At 46.0% G+C, this 19,215-nt stretch overlaps 1 protein-coding gene across 1 annotated transcript; it reads left to right on the top strand.

Moving 5' to 3' along the window:
- The first annotated feature begins 1,974 nt into the window (after positions 1–1,974).
- LOC125487904 (39S ribosomal protein L50, mitochondrial-like) lies at positions 1,975–3,212 on the top strand. Its single transcript, XM_048620521.1, has 2 exons — positions 1,975–2,458; positions 2,670–3,212. Exons 1-2 carry the CDS (start codon positions 2,354–2,356, stop codon positions 3,012–3,014), a joined length of 450 nt encoding a protein of 149 aa, XP_048476478.1. The 5' UTR covers positions 1,975–2,353; the 3' UTR covers positions 3,015–3,212.
- The last annotated feature ends 16,003 nt before the right edge of the window (positions 3,213–19,215 follow it).

Genomic DNA, 19,215 nt, shown 5'->3' with positions numbered 1-19,215 from the left:
GACACCTCCTCCTACCGCCCCCTTGATCATGACCCCACCCCTGAGCACCAAACCATCATCTCGCAAACCATCCACAACCTCATCACCTCAGGTGACCTCCCACCCACGGCCTCCAACCTCATCGTTCCCCAACCTCGCACTGCCCGCTTCTATCTCTTTCCCAAAATCCACAAACCTGAATGCCCTGGTCGACCCATTGTCTCCGCCTGCTCCTACCCCACCGAACTGATCTCCAACTATCTAGACTCCATTTTCTCCCCCTTGGTCCAGGAACTCCCTACCTATGTCCGTGACACCACCCACGCCCTCCACCTCCTCCAGAACTTCCAATTCCCCGGTCCCCAACACCTCATCTTTACCATGGACGTCCAGTCCCTCTACACCTGCATTCCCTATGCAGATGGCCTTAAGGCCCTCCGCTTCTTCCTGTCCCGCAGGCCCGACCAGTCCCCCTCCACTGATACCCTCATCCGCTTAGCCGAACTCGTCCTCACACTCAACAACTTCTCTTTCAATTCCTCCCACTTCCTACAGACAAAGGGGGTAGCCATGGGTACCCGCATGGGCCCAAGCTACGCCTGCCTCTTTGTAGGTTACGTGGAACAATCCCTCTTCCGTACCTACACCGGCCCTAAACCCCACCTCTTCCTCCGTTACATTGATGACTGTATCGGCGCCGCCTCGTGCTCCCACGAGGAGCTCGAACAGTTCATACACTTCACTAACACCTTCCACCCCAACCTTAAGTTTACCTGGACCATCTCTAACACCTCTCTCCCCTTCCTGGACCTCTCTGTCTCCATATCGGGCAACCACCTAGAAACCGATATTCATTTCAAGCCCACCGGGTCCCACAGCTACCTAGAATACTCCTCCTCCCACCCACCTTCCTGCAAAAATGCTATCCCCTATTCCCAATTCCTTCGCCTCCGCCGCATCTGCTCCCAGGATGAGGCATTCCACTCCCGTACATCTCAGTTGTCCTCGTTTTTCAAGGACCGTAACTTCCCCTCCTCGGTGGTCGAGAACGCCCTCAACCGTGTCTCCCACATCTCCCGCACCTCATCCCTCACACCCCGTCCACGCAATAAAAACCAAAAAAGAATCCCCCTCGTCCTCACGTACCACCCCACCAACCTCCGGATCCAACGCATCATCCTCCGACACTTCCGCCATCTGCAATCCGACCCCACCACCAAAGACATCTTTCCCTCCCCACCCTTATCTGCTTTCCGGAGGGACAACTCTCTCCGTGACTCCCTTGTCCGCTCCACACTCCCCTCCAGCTCCACCACACCCGGCACTTTTCCCTGCAACCGCAGGAAGTGCTACACCTGCCCCCATACCTCCTCCCTCACCCCCATCCCAGGCCCCAAGAAGACTTTCCACATCAAGCAGATGTTCACCTGCACATCTGCCAATGTGGTATACTGCATCCGCTGTACCCGGTGTGGCTTCCTCTACATCGGGGAAACCAAGCGGAGACTCGGGGACCGCTTTGCAGAACACTTACGCTCGGTTCGCAACAAACAACTGCACCTCCCAGTCGCGAACCATTTCAACTCCCCCTCCCATTCCTCAGACGACATGTCCATCCTGGGCCTCCTGCAGTGCCACAACGATGCCACCCGAAGGTTGCAGGAACAGCAACTCATATTCCGCTTGGGAACCCTGCAGCCCAATGGTATCAATGTGGATTTCACAAGTTTCAAAATCTCCCCTCCCCCTACCGCATCCCAAAACCAGTCCAGCTCGTCCCTGCCTCCCTAACCTGTTCTTCCTCCCACCTATCCCCTCCTCCCACCTCAAGCCGCACCTCCATCTCCTACCGACCAACCTCATCCCGCCCCCTTGACCTGTCCGTCCTCCCTGGACTGACCTATCCCCTTCCTAACTCCCTACCTACACTCACCTTTACCGGCCCCATCCCTGCCTCTTCGACCTGTTTGTTTCCTCTCCACCTATCCTCTCCTCTATCCCTCTTCTATCCGCCTCCCACTCTCTCCCTATTTATTTCAGAACCCCCTTCCCCTCCCCCTTTTCTGATGAAGGGTCTAGGCCCGAAACGTCAGCCTCTCTGCTCCTATGATGCTGCTTGGCCTGCTGTGTTCATCCAGCCCTGCACCTTGTTGTCTCGGATTCTCCAGCATCTGCACTTCCTGCTATCTCTGCCGCCAGATGGAACGGGGTGGGCGTGGTTCAGTGGCTGCATGCGCACCTGCTCTTCAGCGCCGGTTGCCGGCGGTTAAGTGGGCGTGGTTTTCTATCCGCATGCGTACTGACCATCTCTTGGACCGGACCCGAGCAGCAGCGAGGGCGTTGTTTGCGGCTGCGCGAGCGGACCGGGAGAACAATGGCGGCGTTGGTGTTGGCGATGAGGCTGAGACTGGGCTCGGTCTCTCGGGGCCTGAGGAAGAGCCTGAGCTCCAGCTTCGCAACAGGACAGCAAGGGCTGGAGGTGAATTTGTACAGGAACCGGGGGGGGGGTCGGGTCAGGTCAGGGGCGAGTCCCTGCGGGGACACCGGGGGCCAGTCCCTGCGGGGACCAGGAGGATAGTCAGACTGGGCTGCTTGGAGAGTTGGGTGTGCAGTGCGGGAACAACATTGATTCATTCTGTTTCCTTTGGTTGATTTGGGTTTTGAATTCAGACTTGACTCTCTGTCTCCAGGATCCCTCCCTGGTTATGCCCCCCTTCCGGAGTCGTAAGTACCAGCCACCTGACCAGCTGGAAGAGAGGGTGCGGGCAGCGGTGGAACGGGTCACAGGCTCCCCCTCTGGCCCGGACTGGCGGGAGGCTCAGCTGGACGAGGGCCAGAGGTTCAGACTCCTCCGCGAGTTGGCACAAGAGCTGAACCACACAGTGCCCAACTCCCAGCTCCATCAGACCAGGAGTCCCGGCGAGCTCCTGCGCTTTTACCAGCAACCAGTCGAAGCAGACCCCTTCGCCTTCCAGGAGCTGGCTCACTCAAAGCTTCCCCCCAATGTCCGTATCACCTGGGCCTATGAGGGGTGAGGAGGGGAAGGAATGTATCCAGGCTGAGAGAAGGAATGCATGGAGTCTGTGTTCTGTGAGGATGGCACTCGATGTCCTTCCTTCCCTCGTGAGACAAGAAGGGACATCAGTCAAACCCCATCGCACTTGGAAGGGCCAGTTACATTCCCTTATTCTATCTGCGGACCCTAAAGTATTGAATAAATTTCTTATTAAAGATGTCTTGAAGCCAGTCGTGATTCTTCCATCTGGTTACATCGGACTTCACGGGCTGTTCACCATCTTTATAAAAACCAAAACAAGGATCCTTTGAATCTGCTTCTCAGCTCTTTGACTGGAATGCCACTTTTCTGCTGCGTCCCTGGATTATTTTGGCCAAAGGTTGATTGATCTCAGCATTAAATCCACTCAACAACTGAGAATCCATAGCGGTCTATAGTGGAGAAGATTCACCACCCTCTGAGTGAAGAAGTTTCTCCTGATCTTGGCCTAAAATGCCCAGCACCCAAATGTTACTTCCACCACCCCCACCCCCAAAACTAGTTCTAGATTCTTCAGCTGGGCCAGTCTGAGTAAGGGGGGAAGCAGCCTCTTAGCATTCACAGTATTAAACCCTCTGAGAATTTTATATGTTTTAATGACATTGTCTCCCATTCTTCAAAACTCCAGAGAATAACAGGGACAGTCAACTCAATATCTCCTCATAGGACCACCTGCTCATTCCAGGAATCTATCTTGTGTGTTTCGTCTCACCCGTTTCTAAGTATGGAAACCAAATCTGTACGGAGTACTCCAGGTGTGGTCTCACCATATCCCTATGCGGTTGTGGCAAGATTGTTTACTTTTATACGCCAGCCTCCTTGGAATCGACACTAGTTAGTCATTCAGAAGTAGACAAGGGATTGTGTGAAAGGAAAAATGGCTAAGCATAATTGAAGATTTTTTTGAAACTCGTGTGTGTGCGTGCGCGCATAAATGAAGTCTTATTTGCAGTTGTTGGATTTGCCAAAATACTTCATTCGAAATTTGTCTGTCAATATTTATAAGTGCCCCTGCAGGTGGAGTGCTGATGTGTGTCCTCGCCCATGTCACTACCTCAATATACCCTTCTGTTGATTATTGGTCAGCAGTAGAGAACTTAATTTGTTAAAAAGAGAGACTAACATTGAAGCATTCTATCCTATACTCGTCAGAACTGGGATGCAAGAAATCAGAAAATGGAAAGGGAACACCAATCTTTTTACAGCATGAGAAGATGTCAACAGTGAAGCAGATTATCTTGATTCAGTTGGGCCAGTGGGCTGAGGAATGTCAGATGGAGTTTAATTTAGATAAATGCAAGGTATTGCATTTTAGTAGGTCAGACCAGGGCAAGACCTACGCAGTCAATGTTAGGGCCCTGGGGAGTGTTATAGAACAAAGGGATCTAGGGGTACAGGTTCATCTCTCCTTGAAAGAGGAGTTGCAGGTAGACAGGGTGATGAAGAAGGCTTTCGCCATGTTTGCGCCAGTCAGAGCACTGAGTGTAGGAGTTGTGACATCTTGTAGCTATACAAAACATTGGTAAGGCCACATTTGGAGTACTGTGTACAGTTCTGGTTGCCCTGCTGTAGAAAGGATATTATTAAGCTAGAAAGAGTGCAGAAAGGATTTATTAGGATGCTACCCAGACTGGAAGGTTTGAAGCATAAGAATAGCCTGGAACCTTTTTTCCTGGAGCATAGGAGACTGAGGGCTGACCTTGTAGAGACCTATAAAATCATGAGGCATAAATAAGGTAGGTAGCCTGCAGCTTTTCCCCATGGTACAGGAGCCTAAAACTAGAGAGCATAGGTTTAAAGTGAGAGGGGAGAGATACAAAAGGGTCCAGAGAGGCAGTATTTTCAGAGGGTGGTGCCTGTACGCAGTATCTGGAATGGGTTGCCAGAGGTGGTGGTGGTGGTGAGTACAATTTTGTCATTTTAAGAAACATTTGGACAGGGACATGGATGGGATAGGGACCAAACACAGGCAAATGGGACTGGATTATTTGAGAAAACAGGGCAGCATGGAGAAATTGGGCCAAAGGGTCTCTTTTCATGTTGTAAACCTCTGATTCTGTGGTCGGTGGGGAGATGTAGCAGGAACTGTTAACGGTCAGTGTTAGCTTATTAAACTGCGACCACGCAGATAAGATAAAGTCACTAAAGTCCCAGAGGGCTGCTCTGTCTCATTTGAGAGAGATAACTGAAGGTGATTCAACCTGAGGGTCACTGTACCTCAGGCAAGGGGTGAGTTTGAGAAGGTGGGACCTTCATGGTGATGTCAGCATGTCAGCTGGTACGGAAATTGAACCCATGCTGTTGGCATCACTCTGCATCGCAAACCAACTGCCCTGCCAATTGAGCTGCCCCCCAAGGCAGACACGTGCTGATTGGTTAGTTTGGCCTCATGGTGGATCTAGCAGGCATTATCAGTCTGCATAACCTTTTCCTCAACGGAAGAGGTGCACTGTGGTGAACAAATTAGTTTCTCCTGTTTGACCACCATCCTTTTCTCCTCGAGTTTACACAGCTTCCCCCTTGAATTTATGGATACATTTCACCTTGACCGCTAAGTGGGAGCAAAGTTCCACATTCTTGCCACTTTGAGTAAAGAGGTTTCTCTTCAGTTCCCAATTTGATTCCGCTGTGGCTATCATATATGACCCATCGCACTGTTCTCCCCGTTCATAATAAATGGAAAGATCTTGACTAATGAATGCCATGGGAGATATTTTGGGCTGAATGGCCTGACTCTGTGTTACAAATGTCCTGGAATTGTGATATTCTGACGTACCTCTGCAGTGTGTAGACCCATACCTGGAAGTAGCCCAGATCAAGGGGTATGCCTTTCAAGTAATTCCCTTCAAGTTCTGCTAGAGGGAGCCAAAGCAGACAACTGTCTCCACTAACTCATCAACCTTCAGCTCGTGCAGTCAGTCAAGATCATTACAGTCAGATCCTGAGGTGTAAAATCACGAGTTCCTCTGACAAATTTGTATAAGCAGATTAAACTTCTACCAGGACTGGACGGGCTCGTAGGGCTGAGTGGCCTTTCTTGGTCTTTAGAACTCTGTGACTATGGGATTTGTGGATTGTTGCTGTTCGGTGGATGATGTAAGCAATTACAGTGAAAGTTGAATGAAGGATAGCCATACTTACATTGCACTGTCAGTATGAGGGTCTGCTCTGAAAAAAACAGTTGGATAACTCACTCTGCAGGTGAGAGTTTGTCCCTGGAGCCTGAGTGATGGTGTCAGGCTCAGAACAGAAGTATAGGTCAGAGTGACACCATGCTGAGTTACAGTGTTTGAGACTGATCCAGGTATGGCAGTGGGAGTGTCCCAGGTTAAGGCAGGAGCAGTTCCATTGCACGTTGTGTTGAAGGTGCAGCTTAGGTTCACACACTTTCCTGCAATAATCTCCACAGGGAATATTGTGGGTTTATCTGTGAAATCTAACACACAGCAAATGGATCCTTTTAGATAAATATAATGTGGACCATCAGCTCAAATAGAAATCACACTCCTACATGAGAAAGCACATTTCCCAGGATGATCTCAGAACTGAGGCTTAGTAAAGAGGCTGTAGGAGTGCACCCTCACTGTAGGTCCACCATCCCTGGGTCACAGCATGAAATAAAAATATTTTTCCCAGTTACCAAAATGGCCATTCAAGTCCTTTATGTATCTTGGATTTTGAAGAAGTAGATATGTTCAGCCCATTGTGTCTGTACTGGTTCTGTGAGCATTTTCACTTGGTGCCAATCTTCTGCCTGTTCCCCATCACCCTGCACACTCTTTCTATCTCAGTAACCATCCAGTGTCCTCCTAAATGCCTCAATTGAACCTGGCTCCACCACTCTTTCAGTCGGTGCATTCCAGACCCAAACTACTCCCTGTGTGTAAAAAGGTTTTCCTCATTCTCTCATTTTCTTCTGTTGCAAAACACTGTAAAACTGTAATCTCTAGTTCTTGATTCTTTAGTGACAAGGACCAGTTTCTCACTATCTACTCTGTCCAAGTCTCCCCTCAGCTTTTTCCTCGCTAAGGAAAATGGCCTCAACTTTTCCAAATGTCAGCATGGATTTGAGCACAGGAAGTCACATCTGACAAATTTTTCAGAGTTTTTTTCAAGAAGTAACCAAGAGTAGGGCAGTGGATGTTGTCTACATGGACTTTAGTAAGGCCTTTGACAAGATCCTGCACAGCAGGATAGTCATGAAGGTTAGGTCGCGTGTGATCCAGAGAGTGCTAGCCAGTTAGATTCAAAATTGGTTCAATGGTAGGAAATTGTTGAAAGTTGTATCTTGGATTGGAGGTCTGTGACTAGTGGTGTGCCACAAGGGTCGGTGCTGGGACCTTTGTTCCTTGTTATTTACATAGATGATCTGGATGTGAATGTACAAAGCATGATTAGTAAGTTTTTGGATGATACAAAATTAGGAGGTATTGTTGATAGTGAGGAAGGTTATCAAAAATTAGAGGTATCTTGATCAGATGGGGAAGTGGGCTGAGGATTGGCAAAAGCAATTCAATACAGATAAGTGTGAGGTGTTGCACTTTAGAAAGTCAAACTAAGGTAGGACTTATACAGTAAATGGTAAGGTCCTGAGGAGTGTTGTGGAACAGAGGGACCTGGGAGTACAAGTACATAATTCGTTGAAAGAGGTGTTGCACGTATACACAATGGTGAAGAAGGCATTTCGCGTGCTGGCCTTCGTCGGTTGAGATATTGAGTATAGGAATTAGGACGTTATGTTAAGTTGTGTAAATCATTGGTGAGGCTGCGCTTGGAGTATTGTGCACAGTTGTGGTCACACTGTTATAGGAAAGACATAGTTAATCTGGACTGTGTACAAAGATTTACGAGGATGCTGCTAGGTCTAGTAGGCCCGAGTTATAGGGAGAGGTTGGCCAGAATAGGACTTTCTTCCTTGGAACGTAGGAGAATGAGGGGTGACCTTATTGAGGTGTATAAAAGGGGCATAGATAGGATGAATGCATATAGTCATTTTCCCAGGGATAGGGAATTGAAAACTAGAGGGCATAGGTTTAAGGTAAGAGGGGAAAGATTTAAGAAGGACCTGAGGGGCAACTTCTTCATGCAGAGAGTGGTGTGTATATGGAATGGGCTGCCAGAAAAAGTGGTTGAGGCAGGTACAATAGCAACATTTAAAGAAAACGTTTGGATAGATACATGGATGGGAAAGGTTTAAGGGATATGGACCAAATGCGGGCAGTTGGAACTAACTGAGTGGGCAACATGGTCAGCATGGACCAGTTTGGGCCGACAGGCCTGTTTCCATGCTGTATTACTCTATTGCCCTATGACTTTGCTCAATGTATCTTCATAACTTCAGTTTCTCATCTCGAGAATCATTCTTATAAATCTCTTCTGCACTCTTTCCAATGTATTCATATTCCTACTGTGGTATGGATCCAGAACTACACCCAATACTCCTGCTGACATCTAAACAATGTCTTTGCAACTTTATCATAAACTCCTTGCTGCTGTACTGTATAGTCCTGTTAATGAAGCCTAGCATACTGTATGTTTTATCAACAGCTCCAGCTACCTATCTTGCCACCTTTAATATGCACTTATACACCTCAGGTGTCTCTGGTCCTGCTCATTCTTTGGAATGTTATGCTTCATTTTATACTGCTCCTGCATGTTCTTTGTACCAAATTACTTCACCACACACTTCTCTGTGCTGAAATTCATCTGCCACTTATCCTCCACTCCATCATCCTGTCAATGTCCTTTTCAATTTCTACACTGCCCTCCTTTCAATTCTCCCAAATTTTGTATCATTTTCAAACTTTGAAATTGTCCCCTGCAGACCAATATCTGGCTCATTTATATTCAGGGAAAGCAAGGGCCCAGACACCAACCCCTGGGGAATTCCACATCGCTGCTGACGTTTTTATTCCATGACCTGTATCTTTTCTCCCGGGTTTGTTGTATGCCACTGTATCAATCGAACAACTTTTGGAAGTCCATGTACACCATAGAGTCATACAGCACAGAAACAGACCCTTTGGTCCAACCAGTCTGTGCTGACCATTATCCCAAACTAACGAGTGCAACCTTTCTTAGTCATGTACTTACTCAAATGTCTTTGAAACGTTGTAATTGTACCCAAATCCACCACTTCCTCTGGAGGTTCACTCCACAAATGATCCAGTCTCTGTGTAAAAATTTTGCCCCTCATGTCTTTTTTTAAATCTTTCCCCTCTCAACCTAAAAAATATGCCCCCAGTCTTGAGATCCCCCACCATAAAGAAAGACACCTGCCATTCACCTTATCTATACCTGTCATGATTTTAAAAACCTGCACAAGGTCACCCTTCAACCTCCTATGGTCCAGTGAAAAATGTCCCAGCCTATCCATTCCCAGCACCATCCTCTTAAACCTTTTCTGAACCCTCTCCAGCTTAATGACATCATTCTTAGAACTGGGAAACCAGAACTGCGCACAGTACTCCAAAAGAGGCCTCAACAATATCCTGTACAACCGCATCATGACTTCCCAATTCCTATGCCCAAAGGTCTGAGCAATGAAGGCAAGCATGCTAAATGCCTTCTTATCCACCCTGTGTACATGTGACACTAACTTCAAAGAATTATGTAACCTGAAACCCTGGGTCTCTCTGTTCTACACCACCACCGAAGGCCTTACTTTTAATTGTATGAGTCCTTTGTTTGTTTTACAAAAATGTCATATCTTGTATTTATCCAAATTAAACTCCATCTACCATTCCTGAGCCCATTGACCAAATCGATCAAGATCTCTTTGTAATCTTAGATAACCTAATCACTATGCACTATACCACAAATTTTACCACCGCAAAATTACTAAGCATTTCTTCTATATTCTCATCTAAATCATTTGTATAAATTATAAACAAAAGTGGACTCAGCACAAATCCCTGTGGAACATCCCTGGTAACACGCTTCCAGTCTGAAAGACAATTTTCCACCACCACTGAGAGATAGCAAGAACTGCAGATGCTGGAGTCAGAGACAATGCAGTGTGGAGCTGGAGGAACACAGCAGGCCAGGCAGCATCAGAGGAGCAGAAAAGTTGATGTTTCAGGTCAGGACCCTTCTTCAAAAATGGGGAGGGGAAAAGGAGCTGGGAAAGAAATACAGGGAGGAGGGGTGGGGCTGGGGAACGTAGGTAGGATGGTGATAGGTGAGTGCAGGTAGGGAGTGGTGGGGATTGGTCAGTGGGATGGTTGGGGCGGATAGGTGGGAGAGAAGATGGACAGGGTGTGTCAGGTCAAGGAGGCGGGGATGAGAGGGACGGTTGGACACAGGATGAGGCCAGGGTAGGGGAGATTTTAAAACTGGTGAATTCCATGTCCAGACCATCAGGCTGTAGGCAGCCAAAGCAGAATATGAGGTGCTGCTCCTCCAGTTTGTAGGTGGGGTCATTGTGACACTGGAGAAGGCCCAGGATGGACATGTCACCCAGGGAGTGGGAGGGGGAGTTAAAATGGTTGGTGACCAGAAAGTGTTGTCGTTTGTTGTGTACAGAGTGCAGGAGCTCTACAAAATGATCTCCAAGTCTACGCTTGGTCTCACCAATGTAGAGGACGCCACATCGGGAGCAGTGGATACAATAGATACAAGTTGATGGATGTGCAGGTGAACCCCTGTCTGATATGGAACGTTTGTTTTGTGCCTTGAATGGAGGTGAGGGGAAGGTGTAGGGGCAGGTGTAGCACTTCCTGCGGTTGCAGGGAAAGGTGCCGGTGTGGTGGGGTTGGTGGGGAGTGTAGAACAGACAAGGGAATCGCGGAGAGGGTGGTCCCTACGAAAGGCAGATAGGGATGGGGAGGTAAACATCTCTTTGGTTGTGTGGTCGGATTGTAGGTGGCGGAGAATGATACGTTGGATGGTGGGGTGATATGTGAGGACGGGGGGACTTGTGAGGGTAGACGTGTGGGAAATTGAAGGGATGCAGTTGAGGGCATTTTCGATCACTGGAGGGGGGACGTTACGGTCCTTGAAATAGGAGGACATCTGGGATGTGCGGGAGTGGAACGCGCCATCTTGGGAGCAGACGCGGCAGAGGCGGAGGAATTGGGAATACAGGTCACATTCTTGCAGGAGGGTGGGTGAGAGGGAGTAGCTGTGGGAGTCGGTGGGCTTGAAATAGGTGTCAGTTTCGAGGCGATCACCAGAGATGGAGATGGAGATGGAGATGGAGAGGCCCAGGAAGGAGAGGGAGGTATCGGAGATGGTCCAGGTGAATTTGAGGTTGGGGTGAAAGGTGTTAGTAAAGTTGATGAACTGTTCAAGTTCTTCGTGGGAGCACGAGGTGGCGCCGATACAGTCATCGATGCAATGGAAGAAGAGGTAGGGGGTAGTGCCAGTGTAACAGTGGAAAAGGGAGTGTTCCACATATCTACAAAGAGGCAGGCACAGCTTGGGCCCATGCGGGTGCCCATGGCCACCCCCTTAGTCTGTAGGACGTGGGAGGAGTTGAAGGAGAAGTTGTTAGGGGTAAGGACGAGTTCGGTTATGCAGCTGAGGGTGTCGGTGGAAGGGAACTGGTTGGGCCTGTGGGAGTGGAAGAAGCGGAGGGCTTTTAGGCCATCTGTGTGGAGGGATACAAGTGCACAGGGATTGGATGTCCATAGTGAAGATGGGAGCCAGGGAATTGGAAGTCTTGGAGGAGGTGGAGGGCGTGGGTGGAGAGTTCCTGAACCAGGGGAAGAAAACAGAGTCAAGGTAAGCAGAGATGATGGAGATGAGTTCAGTGGGGCAGGAGCAGACAGAGACAATGGTTTGGCCAGGGCAGTCAGGTTTGTGGATTTTGGGAAGGAGATAGAAATGGGCGGTGCAGGGATGGGGAACAATGAAGTTGGAGGCTGTGGGTGGGAGGTCATCTGAGTTGATGAGGTAATGAATGCTTTGAGAGATGATGGTTGGTGGTCAGAGGTGGGATCGTGATCGAGGAGGCGGTAGGAGGATACATCAGAGAGTTGGCGCCAGGCCTCGGCTATCTAAAGGTCAGTGCACCATGCCACTACTGCGCCCCCTTTATCTGTGGGTTGATGGTGAGGTTAGGGTCTGTCTGTCTCTTACACCGTTGGGGAGGTGATAGCCTAGTGGTATTATCGCTAGACTGTTAATTCAGAGACACATAACATTTTGGGGACCTGGGTTCGAATCCTGCCATGGCAGATGGTGGAATTTGAATTCAATAAAATATCTGGAATTAAGAATCTAATGATGTCCATGAATCCATTGTCAATTGTTGGGGGGAAAGCCCCATCTGGTTTACTAATGTCCTTTAGGGAAGGAACTGCCTTCCTTACCTGGTCTGGCCTACATGTGACTCCAGACCCACAGCACCATGGCTGACTCTGACCCGTCCTCTGGGCAATAAATGCTGCCTAACCAGTGTCACTCTCATCCCATTAATAAATAAAGAAAGGAAAAAGCCAATGTTGTATCCAGTTGGCAAGCTTACTCTGAATTTCATGTGATCTAACTTTAGTAGTTAGTCTACCATGAGGAACCTTGTCAAAGTAAATAACATCCACTACTCTGCCCTCCTGAATCTTTTTGGATACTTCCTCAATAAACTCAAACAAGTGAGTGAGACATGATTTCCCTTACACAAAACCATTCTGATTATCCCTAATCATTCCTTTACTCTTCAAATGCATATAAATCTTATCTTTTAGAAACACCTCTAACAACTTAACCACCAGTGAAATCACATTCACGGGTCTATAGTTCCCAGGCTTCTCAATGCAGCCTTCCTTAAACAATGGCGCAACATTAGCCATTCTCCAGTCATCCGACACCTTAGTCACAGTTATAAATGATACAGATATTTCTGAAAAGGGCCTTGCAATTTCCTCCCTAACTTCCCACAACACCCTAAAATACACTAGATGAGATCCCAGAGATTTATCCACTTTCATATTTTCTAAGACCTTTAACACATCCTCTTCTGTAATGTGAACTGTTTTCATAACATGAATATTTATTTTCCAGTGTTCTCTAGCTTCCATTTCTTTCTCCACAGTAAAAAACTGATGTAAAATAATCGATGAATATTTCTCCCATCTCATGAGGTTCAACATAAAGATGACCTCTTTGCTTTTAAACATCAACAGCGTTGTCCTCATCAACTCTCTGTGATAGCTCTTTGGAAAACTGCAGCAAGTTTGCTACACACCAATTTCCCTTCACAAATCCATGTAGAATCCTCCAAACTGACCACATTTTCGATGTGACATATCAATCATATTCTAAATGATTGTTTCTAAAAGTTTCCCCACCATGTAATTAAACTGAACGGTCTGTAATTGCTGATCGTATTTTGACAACGTTTTATGAAGGATATACACACATTACTGCCTTACCCATTAAGGGTGTAACGTTTGAACTTGCCCAGTGCTTTGGCACCACACCCAAATGCAGGGAAGATTGAAAGATTAATGCACTTCTGCTCCCGCATCTTATGGACTTATGGCCAGTGCCACAGCAGTTACTGCTGTCACTTCCTTCAATGTCTTTGGATGCATTTCATCTGGTGCCAGCATCTTAGTGACTTTAAGTCCTGACAGCTTAACCAATAGCTCCTCCTTATCAGTTTTGAACCATTTTCAGTGACTGAGCTTTCTCCTCTGTCACCAAGACCAGGGCAGCATCTGCCTTGTAGGGAAAGACAGATGTAAAGAATTCATTGAACAGCTCAGTGATGCCTCTTGCCTCCATGTGTAAATCCCCATTTGGTGCCTGGTCAGTCCTTTACCACTTATTTACTACAAATGTGGTTCTAGAAGACTTTGGAATTTCTCATTTAACTTCATTTCTATCTTCTTTGTCATTCAGGAGCTCTGCATTGACTTTCCCTCAAAAGAGAAAGGAGGTCAATCTCCCTTTCTTCTGCCCAAACTGTCTCCTGTTTGAAGTTAGCCCATTATTCAGCTCCTGTTTCTCCTGTTCATCTTTAAATGAACAAAGAACAGTTCAGCCCATGAACAGGCCCACCAAGGCTGTGCCAACACAGGATGCCTTTCTAAACTAAAACCTTTTGCCTATTCATGGTCCGTATCTCTCTATTCCGCGCCTATCCGTATAATTGTCAAGTTGCCTCTTAAACATTGCTATTGTATAAGCCTTCATCACCACATCTGGCAGTGCATTCCAGGCACTCACCATTCTCTATGTTACTCTGACATCTTTAAACTTTTGCTTTTTTACCTTAAACCTATGTCCGCTAGTAATTGACATTTCTACTCTGGAAAAAATATTTCAACTATCCAATTTATCTGCCTCTCATAATTTTGAAAACTTCAATCGGATCACCCCTCATCCAACCAAGTTTGCCCAATCTTTCCTCCTAGCTAATGCCCTCCAAACCAGGCAACATCCTGGTAAACCATTTCTGTATCCTCTCCAAAACCTTCACATTCCTCTGGTAGTGTAGCAACCAGAACCATACACAATATTCCAAATGTGGCAGAACTAAAGTTCTATACAGCTGCAACATGACTTGCTAATATTTATACCTATTAATCATGCCGCCAACATTGTTCTCCAAATCATTTTTATATATTTCAAACAACAGGGGTCCCAGCACTGATCCCTGCAGAATACCACTGGTCAAAGATCTCCAAAAGAAATACACCCTTCCACCCCTACTCTCTGCGTTCTGTGACTAAGCCAGTCCTATATCCAGCTTACCAGCTCACCACAGTTTCCATGATGACCTTTTGTATCAGCCTGCCGTGAGGAACCTTGTCAAAGGCCAGGTTAAAGTCCATATGGACAACATCTACTGCCCTGCCCTCATCAATCATCCTTGTCACTTCCTCAAAAAACTAAATCAAATTTGTAAGAGATGTCCTTCCTCACACAAAGCCATGTGCACTAACCCTAATCCTATTGCTAATAAATTTATGTTTTTCCAAATGTGAGTAACTCCTATTCCAATAATTTCTCAACCACTGACGTAGGCTAACCAGTCTATAATTTCCAGGATTACCCCGGTTGCTCTTCTGAAACAAAGAAACAATGTTAGGTATTCTCCAGTCTTCTGGGATCTCTCCTGTGACTAAAGAGGATACAAAGGTTTTGTACAAGGCCCCAGAAATTTCCTCATCTGCCTCCATCAGCATTCTGAGATAGATCTGGGGACTTGTCCACCTTCATGCTTTGTGAAATACCCAACAACACCTTTTTTATGTCGCTGTGCCCTGGAGTATCAACATGCCCATCTGTAGACTCACCATCTACCATGACCTTCTCCTTTGTGAATATCAATGCAAAGTATTCATTAAGGACCTCACCCAATTCCTCCAGCTACAAGCATAAGTTTCCTCCTTTGTCCTTGAGTGGAGCTACACTTTCCCTGGCACCCCCTTAAACCTTATACATGTGTAAAATGATTGCAATTTTCCTTAATTCTGTTTGCGAAAGGCATTTCATGGCCCCTTTTAGCTCTCCAAATTCCTTGTTTGAGTTCCTTCCTGCTACCTTTGTATTCTTTGAGGGCTGTCCCTGTCTTCAGTATTCTAAACCTTACATACGCCTCTTTTTCACTAACCTCTCAATTTCCCTTGTCATCCAAGATTCCTGAATCTTGTCATCCTTACCCTTAATTCTCATAGGAACATGCTGGTCCTGAGCGCTAATCACTTGGCCTTTCAAAGATTCTCACAGGAAACTCATTTTTTCATTTGAATATGGATCCTGAGCCTGTGGGTGTTTTTGTTTCCTCACCTTAGCATTTAAAATAGTATCATCTCTGTGGAGCTGGATGGTGTTTGTCATGTGAACATTTTCATTCGTGTTAATGGGATATTGTGTAATTCTGGAATGTCCCTAATATGGGAACAGATTTAACAATACAGCCTGATTACAGTTAACTTGTTATTTTTCTGTATATTGTAGAAACCTGGTGAAAGTAACGGATGTTCTGGATAATGCTATGAAAGGGTAGCAATATGGTGATTGAACCAGAACATTTACACCAGTGGTACAGTTTGTGGAGTAGAGTGGTAATCAAATCATGAAATATACCAACACTGGTTATCGCACCCATAAACCAAACACAAGGTTGTGTAGTTTTCAGCTGAGTGTTGGATGTGAATTATTGAGTAGTCATAATATATCACTTACTTGAAATGTGAAGTTGGTTTACAGGAAAGTAGCTATAATAAACATTGCCTCAAATTCTGCTCTGAAAAGATACGGTCCTGCATCTTCCCGTCTAATGTTGTTTATAATCAGGGAACATCTTCATTTCTCAGGTTTCCAGACAGCCAGGTCCAACGGCGAAATTGTAGCAACTCGCAGCTGTGATTCTGGGAGTGAAAGGCTATCGACGATGTGACCAGTTCCTCATTATTAAACCAGATTCCAACTCAATGTTGGTTTCCCAGATGTGAAGGGTAACTGTAATGACATGGAATCTGTGCACAGGAATCTTCCTGTGCTGTCACCTCATGTGGAGTGTTGAATTCCCACTTTTATGCCAGTCCAACTGCGGAGAGAAATATCAGTATTTAGCACTGGATAGGCTGTAGATCCACCAGACTCACTGGATGACCAGCCTCAGAGCACGTTTCAGTATAAACCAGAGGCTGGCTGCTGAAATCCACAGGAGCTAAGAGACCCCATTGTGTCGATAGGGGACAAATGTTGGGGAGCTCTGAGAGAGGACATCTTCTCAGTTATACATATCGGACTAACACGAGCTCACATTCCTTTATACAACATGAACAGCTTTCCATTTCTCCCGTCTTTCACTCCCACGCTGCTGTTTCACACTCACTCTCCCACCTCACTGATTGATTCTACCAAGGAGCCCTTGGAATCCATGCAACACAATTTGAGAATAAGTGGGACTAACGTCACAGAGATCTGCAGCATAGAGAAAGGCCTTTCGGTCCTTCATGTCTCTACCAGTCAAATGTAACCACTTAACTATCCTAATCCCAATTTCCAGCACATGGCCCATAGCCTTGTCGGCTTTAGTACAGTGAGTGCACATCGAAATACTGATTAACTGTTCTGAAGGTTTCTGCTTCTACCATCCTCAGAGGCAATGAGTTCCTGATCCCCACTACCTTCTGTGTGAAAAAGTTTTTTCTTGCATCTCATCTAAACCTTTTGCCCTTTACCTTCATTTCCTGGTCATTGATCCCACTACCAATGGGAAAAGTTTCTTCCGGTCTACCCCGTCTGTGCCACTCATAATTTTATACATCTTTGTCTCCTCTCGAGGGAAAACAACTCCAGCGTGTCTAATCTCTCTTCATAACTAAACCTCTCCAGTCCAGGCAACATCCTTCTGGATATCCTCTGTCCCTTCTTGAGTGTAAAGTGGAAACCTATAATATGGAAACTGGAATTGCGCACAACACTCTAGCTCTGGCCTAACCAATGTTTTATACAGTTCCAGCATCACTTCCGTGGTCTTGAACACCAAGCCTCGGCTAATAAAGGCGAGTATTCCATATCCCTTTGTTCCAAAACAGAACAGCTGAACCATATCAGCCTTTCTACCTCTGTATTCGCAATACAATAAAATTAAAACTGTTGAAGACCTGAGTCATGATTCCAATGGCTCCTATCCAGACTTCTGAATAATTCCAGACTTTTGAATGATTAATTCCAGACACTGGTTTTGTATCTTAAGAAAAAGACTTAACAATAAACAACATGATAGTTTAATTAATATCTATCCTGTAAACCCGAAATATTTGTTTTCAGCCCCCAATCGCACAAGAAGACAGACAGACAAAATAACACGGTTCATGGATATGTAAAAGAAATAACAAAACTAGCCAGATTACTTGAAAGGTTTTCAGGCTGCATTGTTTCACAGATTTCAACGAGGACTCATTGGTCACTTTTCTGGAAATGGTGTTCAGCATGACCTTTTGAGTTCAGTCAGGTAAAAGTAGTGATACTTCTAACTCAGCTTTCTACTCTGTGTGCTTCTGGAAGGTGGTGTGGGAGATTAGGCAGAGCGTTTTTAAATCTTCTTGCTGTCTGATCAGCAGAAAACTCATCTCACCAGAAAACACAGTTCAAAAAAACTTCAACCCTGGTTCCACTGTGATAGACTGACTGTCTTTTTCCCAAGGCCTCAATTACCATTTAACATTTGCCATCTGCTTGAGTGCAGGGCCTATTCCAGACTTGCTGTAACCAATTCCCAGGTACTGAACTCATTAATGACCAACTTCTGCTATTTGTTTAATCACAGTGATCCTGCTGGGTCACTGTGTCTGTTGGAATCCTTTGAATCAAGAATCAGTCTGCAATTAACCTCCACGCCTGGCATCGCAAACAAATAAAAGCTTGTTTGGTTTCTTCTTTTCCGCTTACCACAAACTCCACAAGTTATTTTCAGCTCTCAACTCCTTGTTCACAGGCTCAAACCAAAATTGACAACAGAATAAAAGCAAAAATAATGATAAATCAGCATGGGTTCTAACACCTTCTTATCAACTTTACCCATCTATCCTGATACCTTAAGGGATCAGTGTACATGCAGTGGGTCCCACTATTCATCATGTATTCCTTTGTCTTGTTTGTCCCGCCCAAGTGCATCACTTCACATTTTTCCGGATTGAACTCCATTAGGCACCGATCAGTCCTTCTGAGGAGCTCATATATACCCTCCTGTAATCTTCATTATTTTCAACCCACCCGACATTCAAGTGTGAATCATTTATTTAATCACAAACAGCAAGGACGCAATGTTGACCCCTGTGAGATCTGTCTGGACACAGATATCCAGTGGAGAAAACACCCCTCATCCATCACCCTCTGCTTCCTGCCACTCAGCCGAATGTGAATCCAGTTTGCCACATTTACTTGGATCAAACAGGCTCTGACCTTTGTTGTCAGCCTTCCACACAGGACCTTATCAAAAGCCTTCTAAACCAATGTCCCCTTCTGTACAGGGGGTTGATCAGACATGACCTGCCCTTAACACCTTTCCTGCTGGAAGGAATCTCTTTGGATCTTCATTTTCTAAGGGATCTCTTTGCTGCCTCATTATCAAAAAGATTATTTTTGATCCGAGTTTCCTCAGAATGAGAGTTTCCTGTTTTTGCCCTCCGTTGAATAAATGGGTTAATTTTGCTATTTTCTCATCTGGTGGAATCTTTCCAGGGTCCAGCAAATGCTGTTGCATTGTTGATTGCAAT

The sequence above is a fragment of the Rhincodon typus genome, chromosome 47 (assembly GCF_021869965.1).
Source record: "Rhincodon typus isolate 14 chromosome 47, sRhiTyp1.1, whole genome shotgun sequence".
NCBI classification, from domain to species: Eukaryota; Metazoa; Chordata; class Chondrichthyes; order Orectolobiformes; family Rhincodontidae; genus Rhincodon; species Rhincodon typus.
The sequence above is the reverse complement of the archived record's forward strand: the minus strand, read 5'-3'. Positions and strand labels throughout refer to the sequence as shown.

Excerpts from the sequence above, each read along its gene's own strand:
- LOC125487904 (XM_048620521.1), top strand. The coding sequence starts at position 2,354 with ATGGCGGCGTTGGTGTTGGCGATGAGGCTGAGACTGGGCTCGGTCTCT. Across the intron at positions 2,459-2,669 it reads CAGGACAGCAAGGGCTGGAG|GATCCCTCCCTGGTTATGCC; the intron begins GTGAATTTGTAC and ends CTCTGTCTCCAG.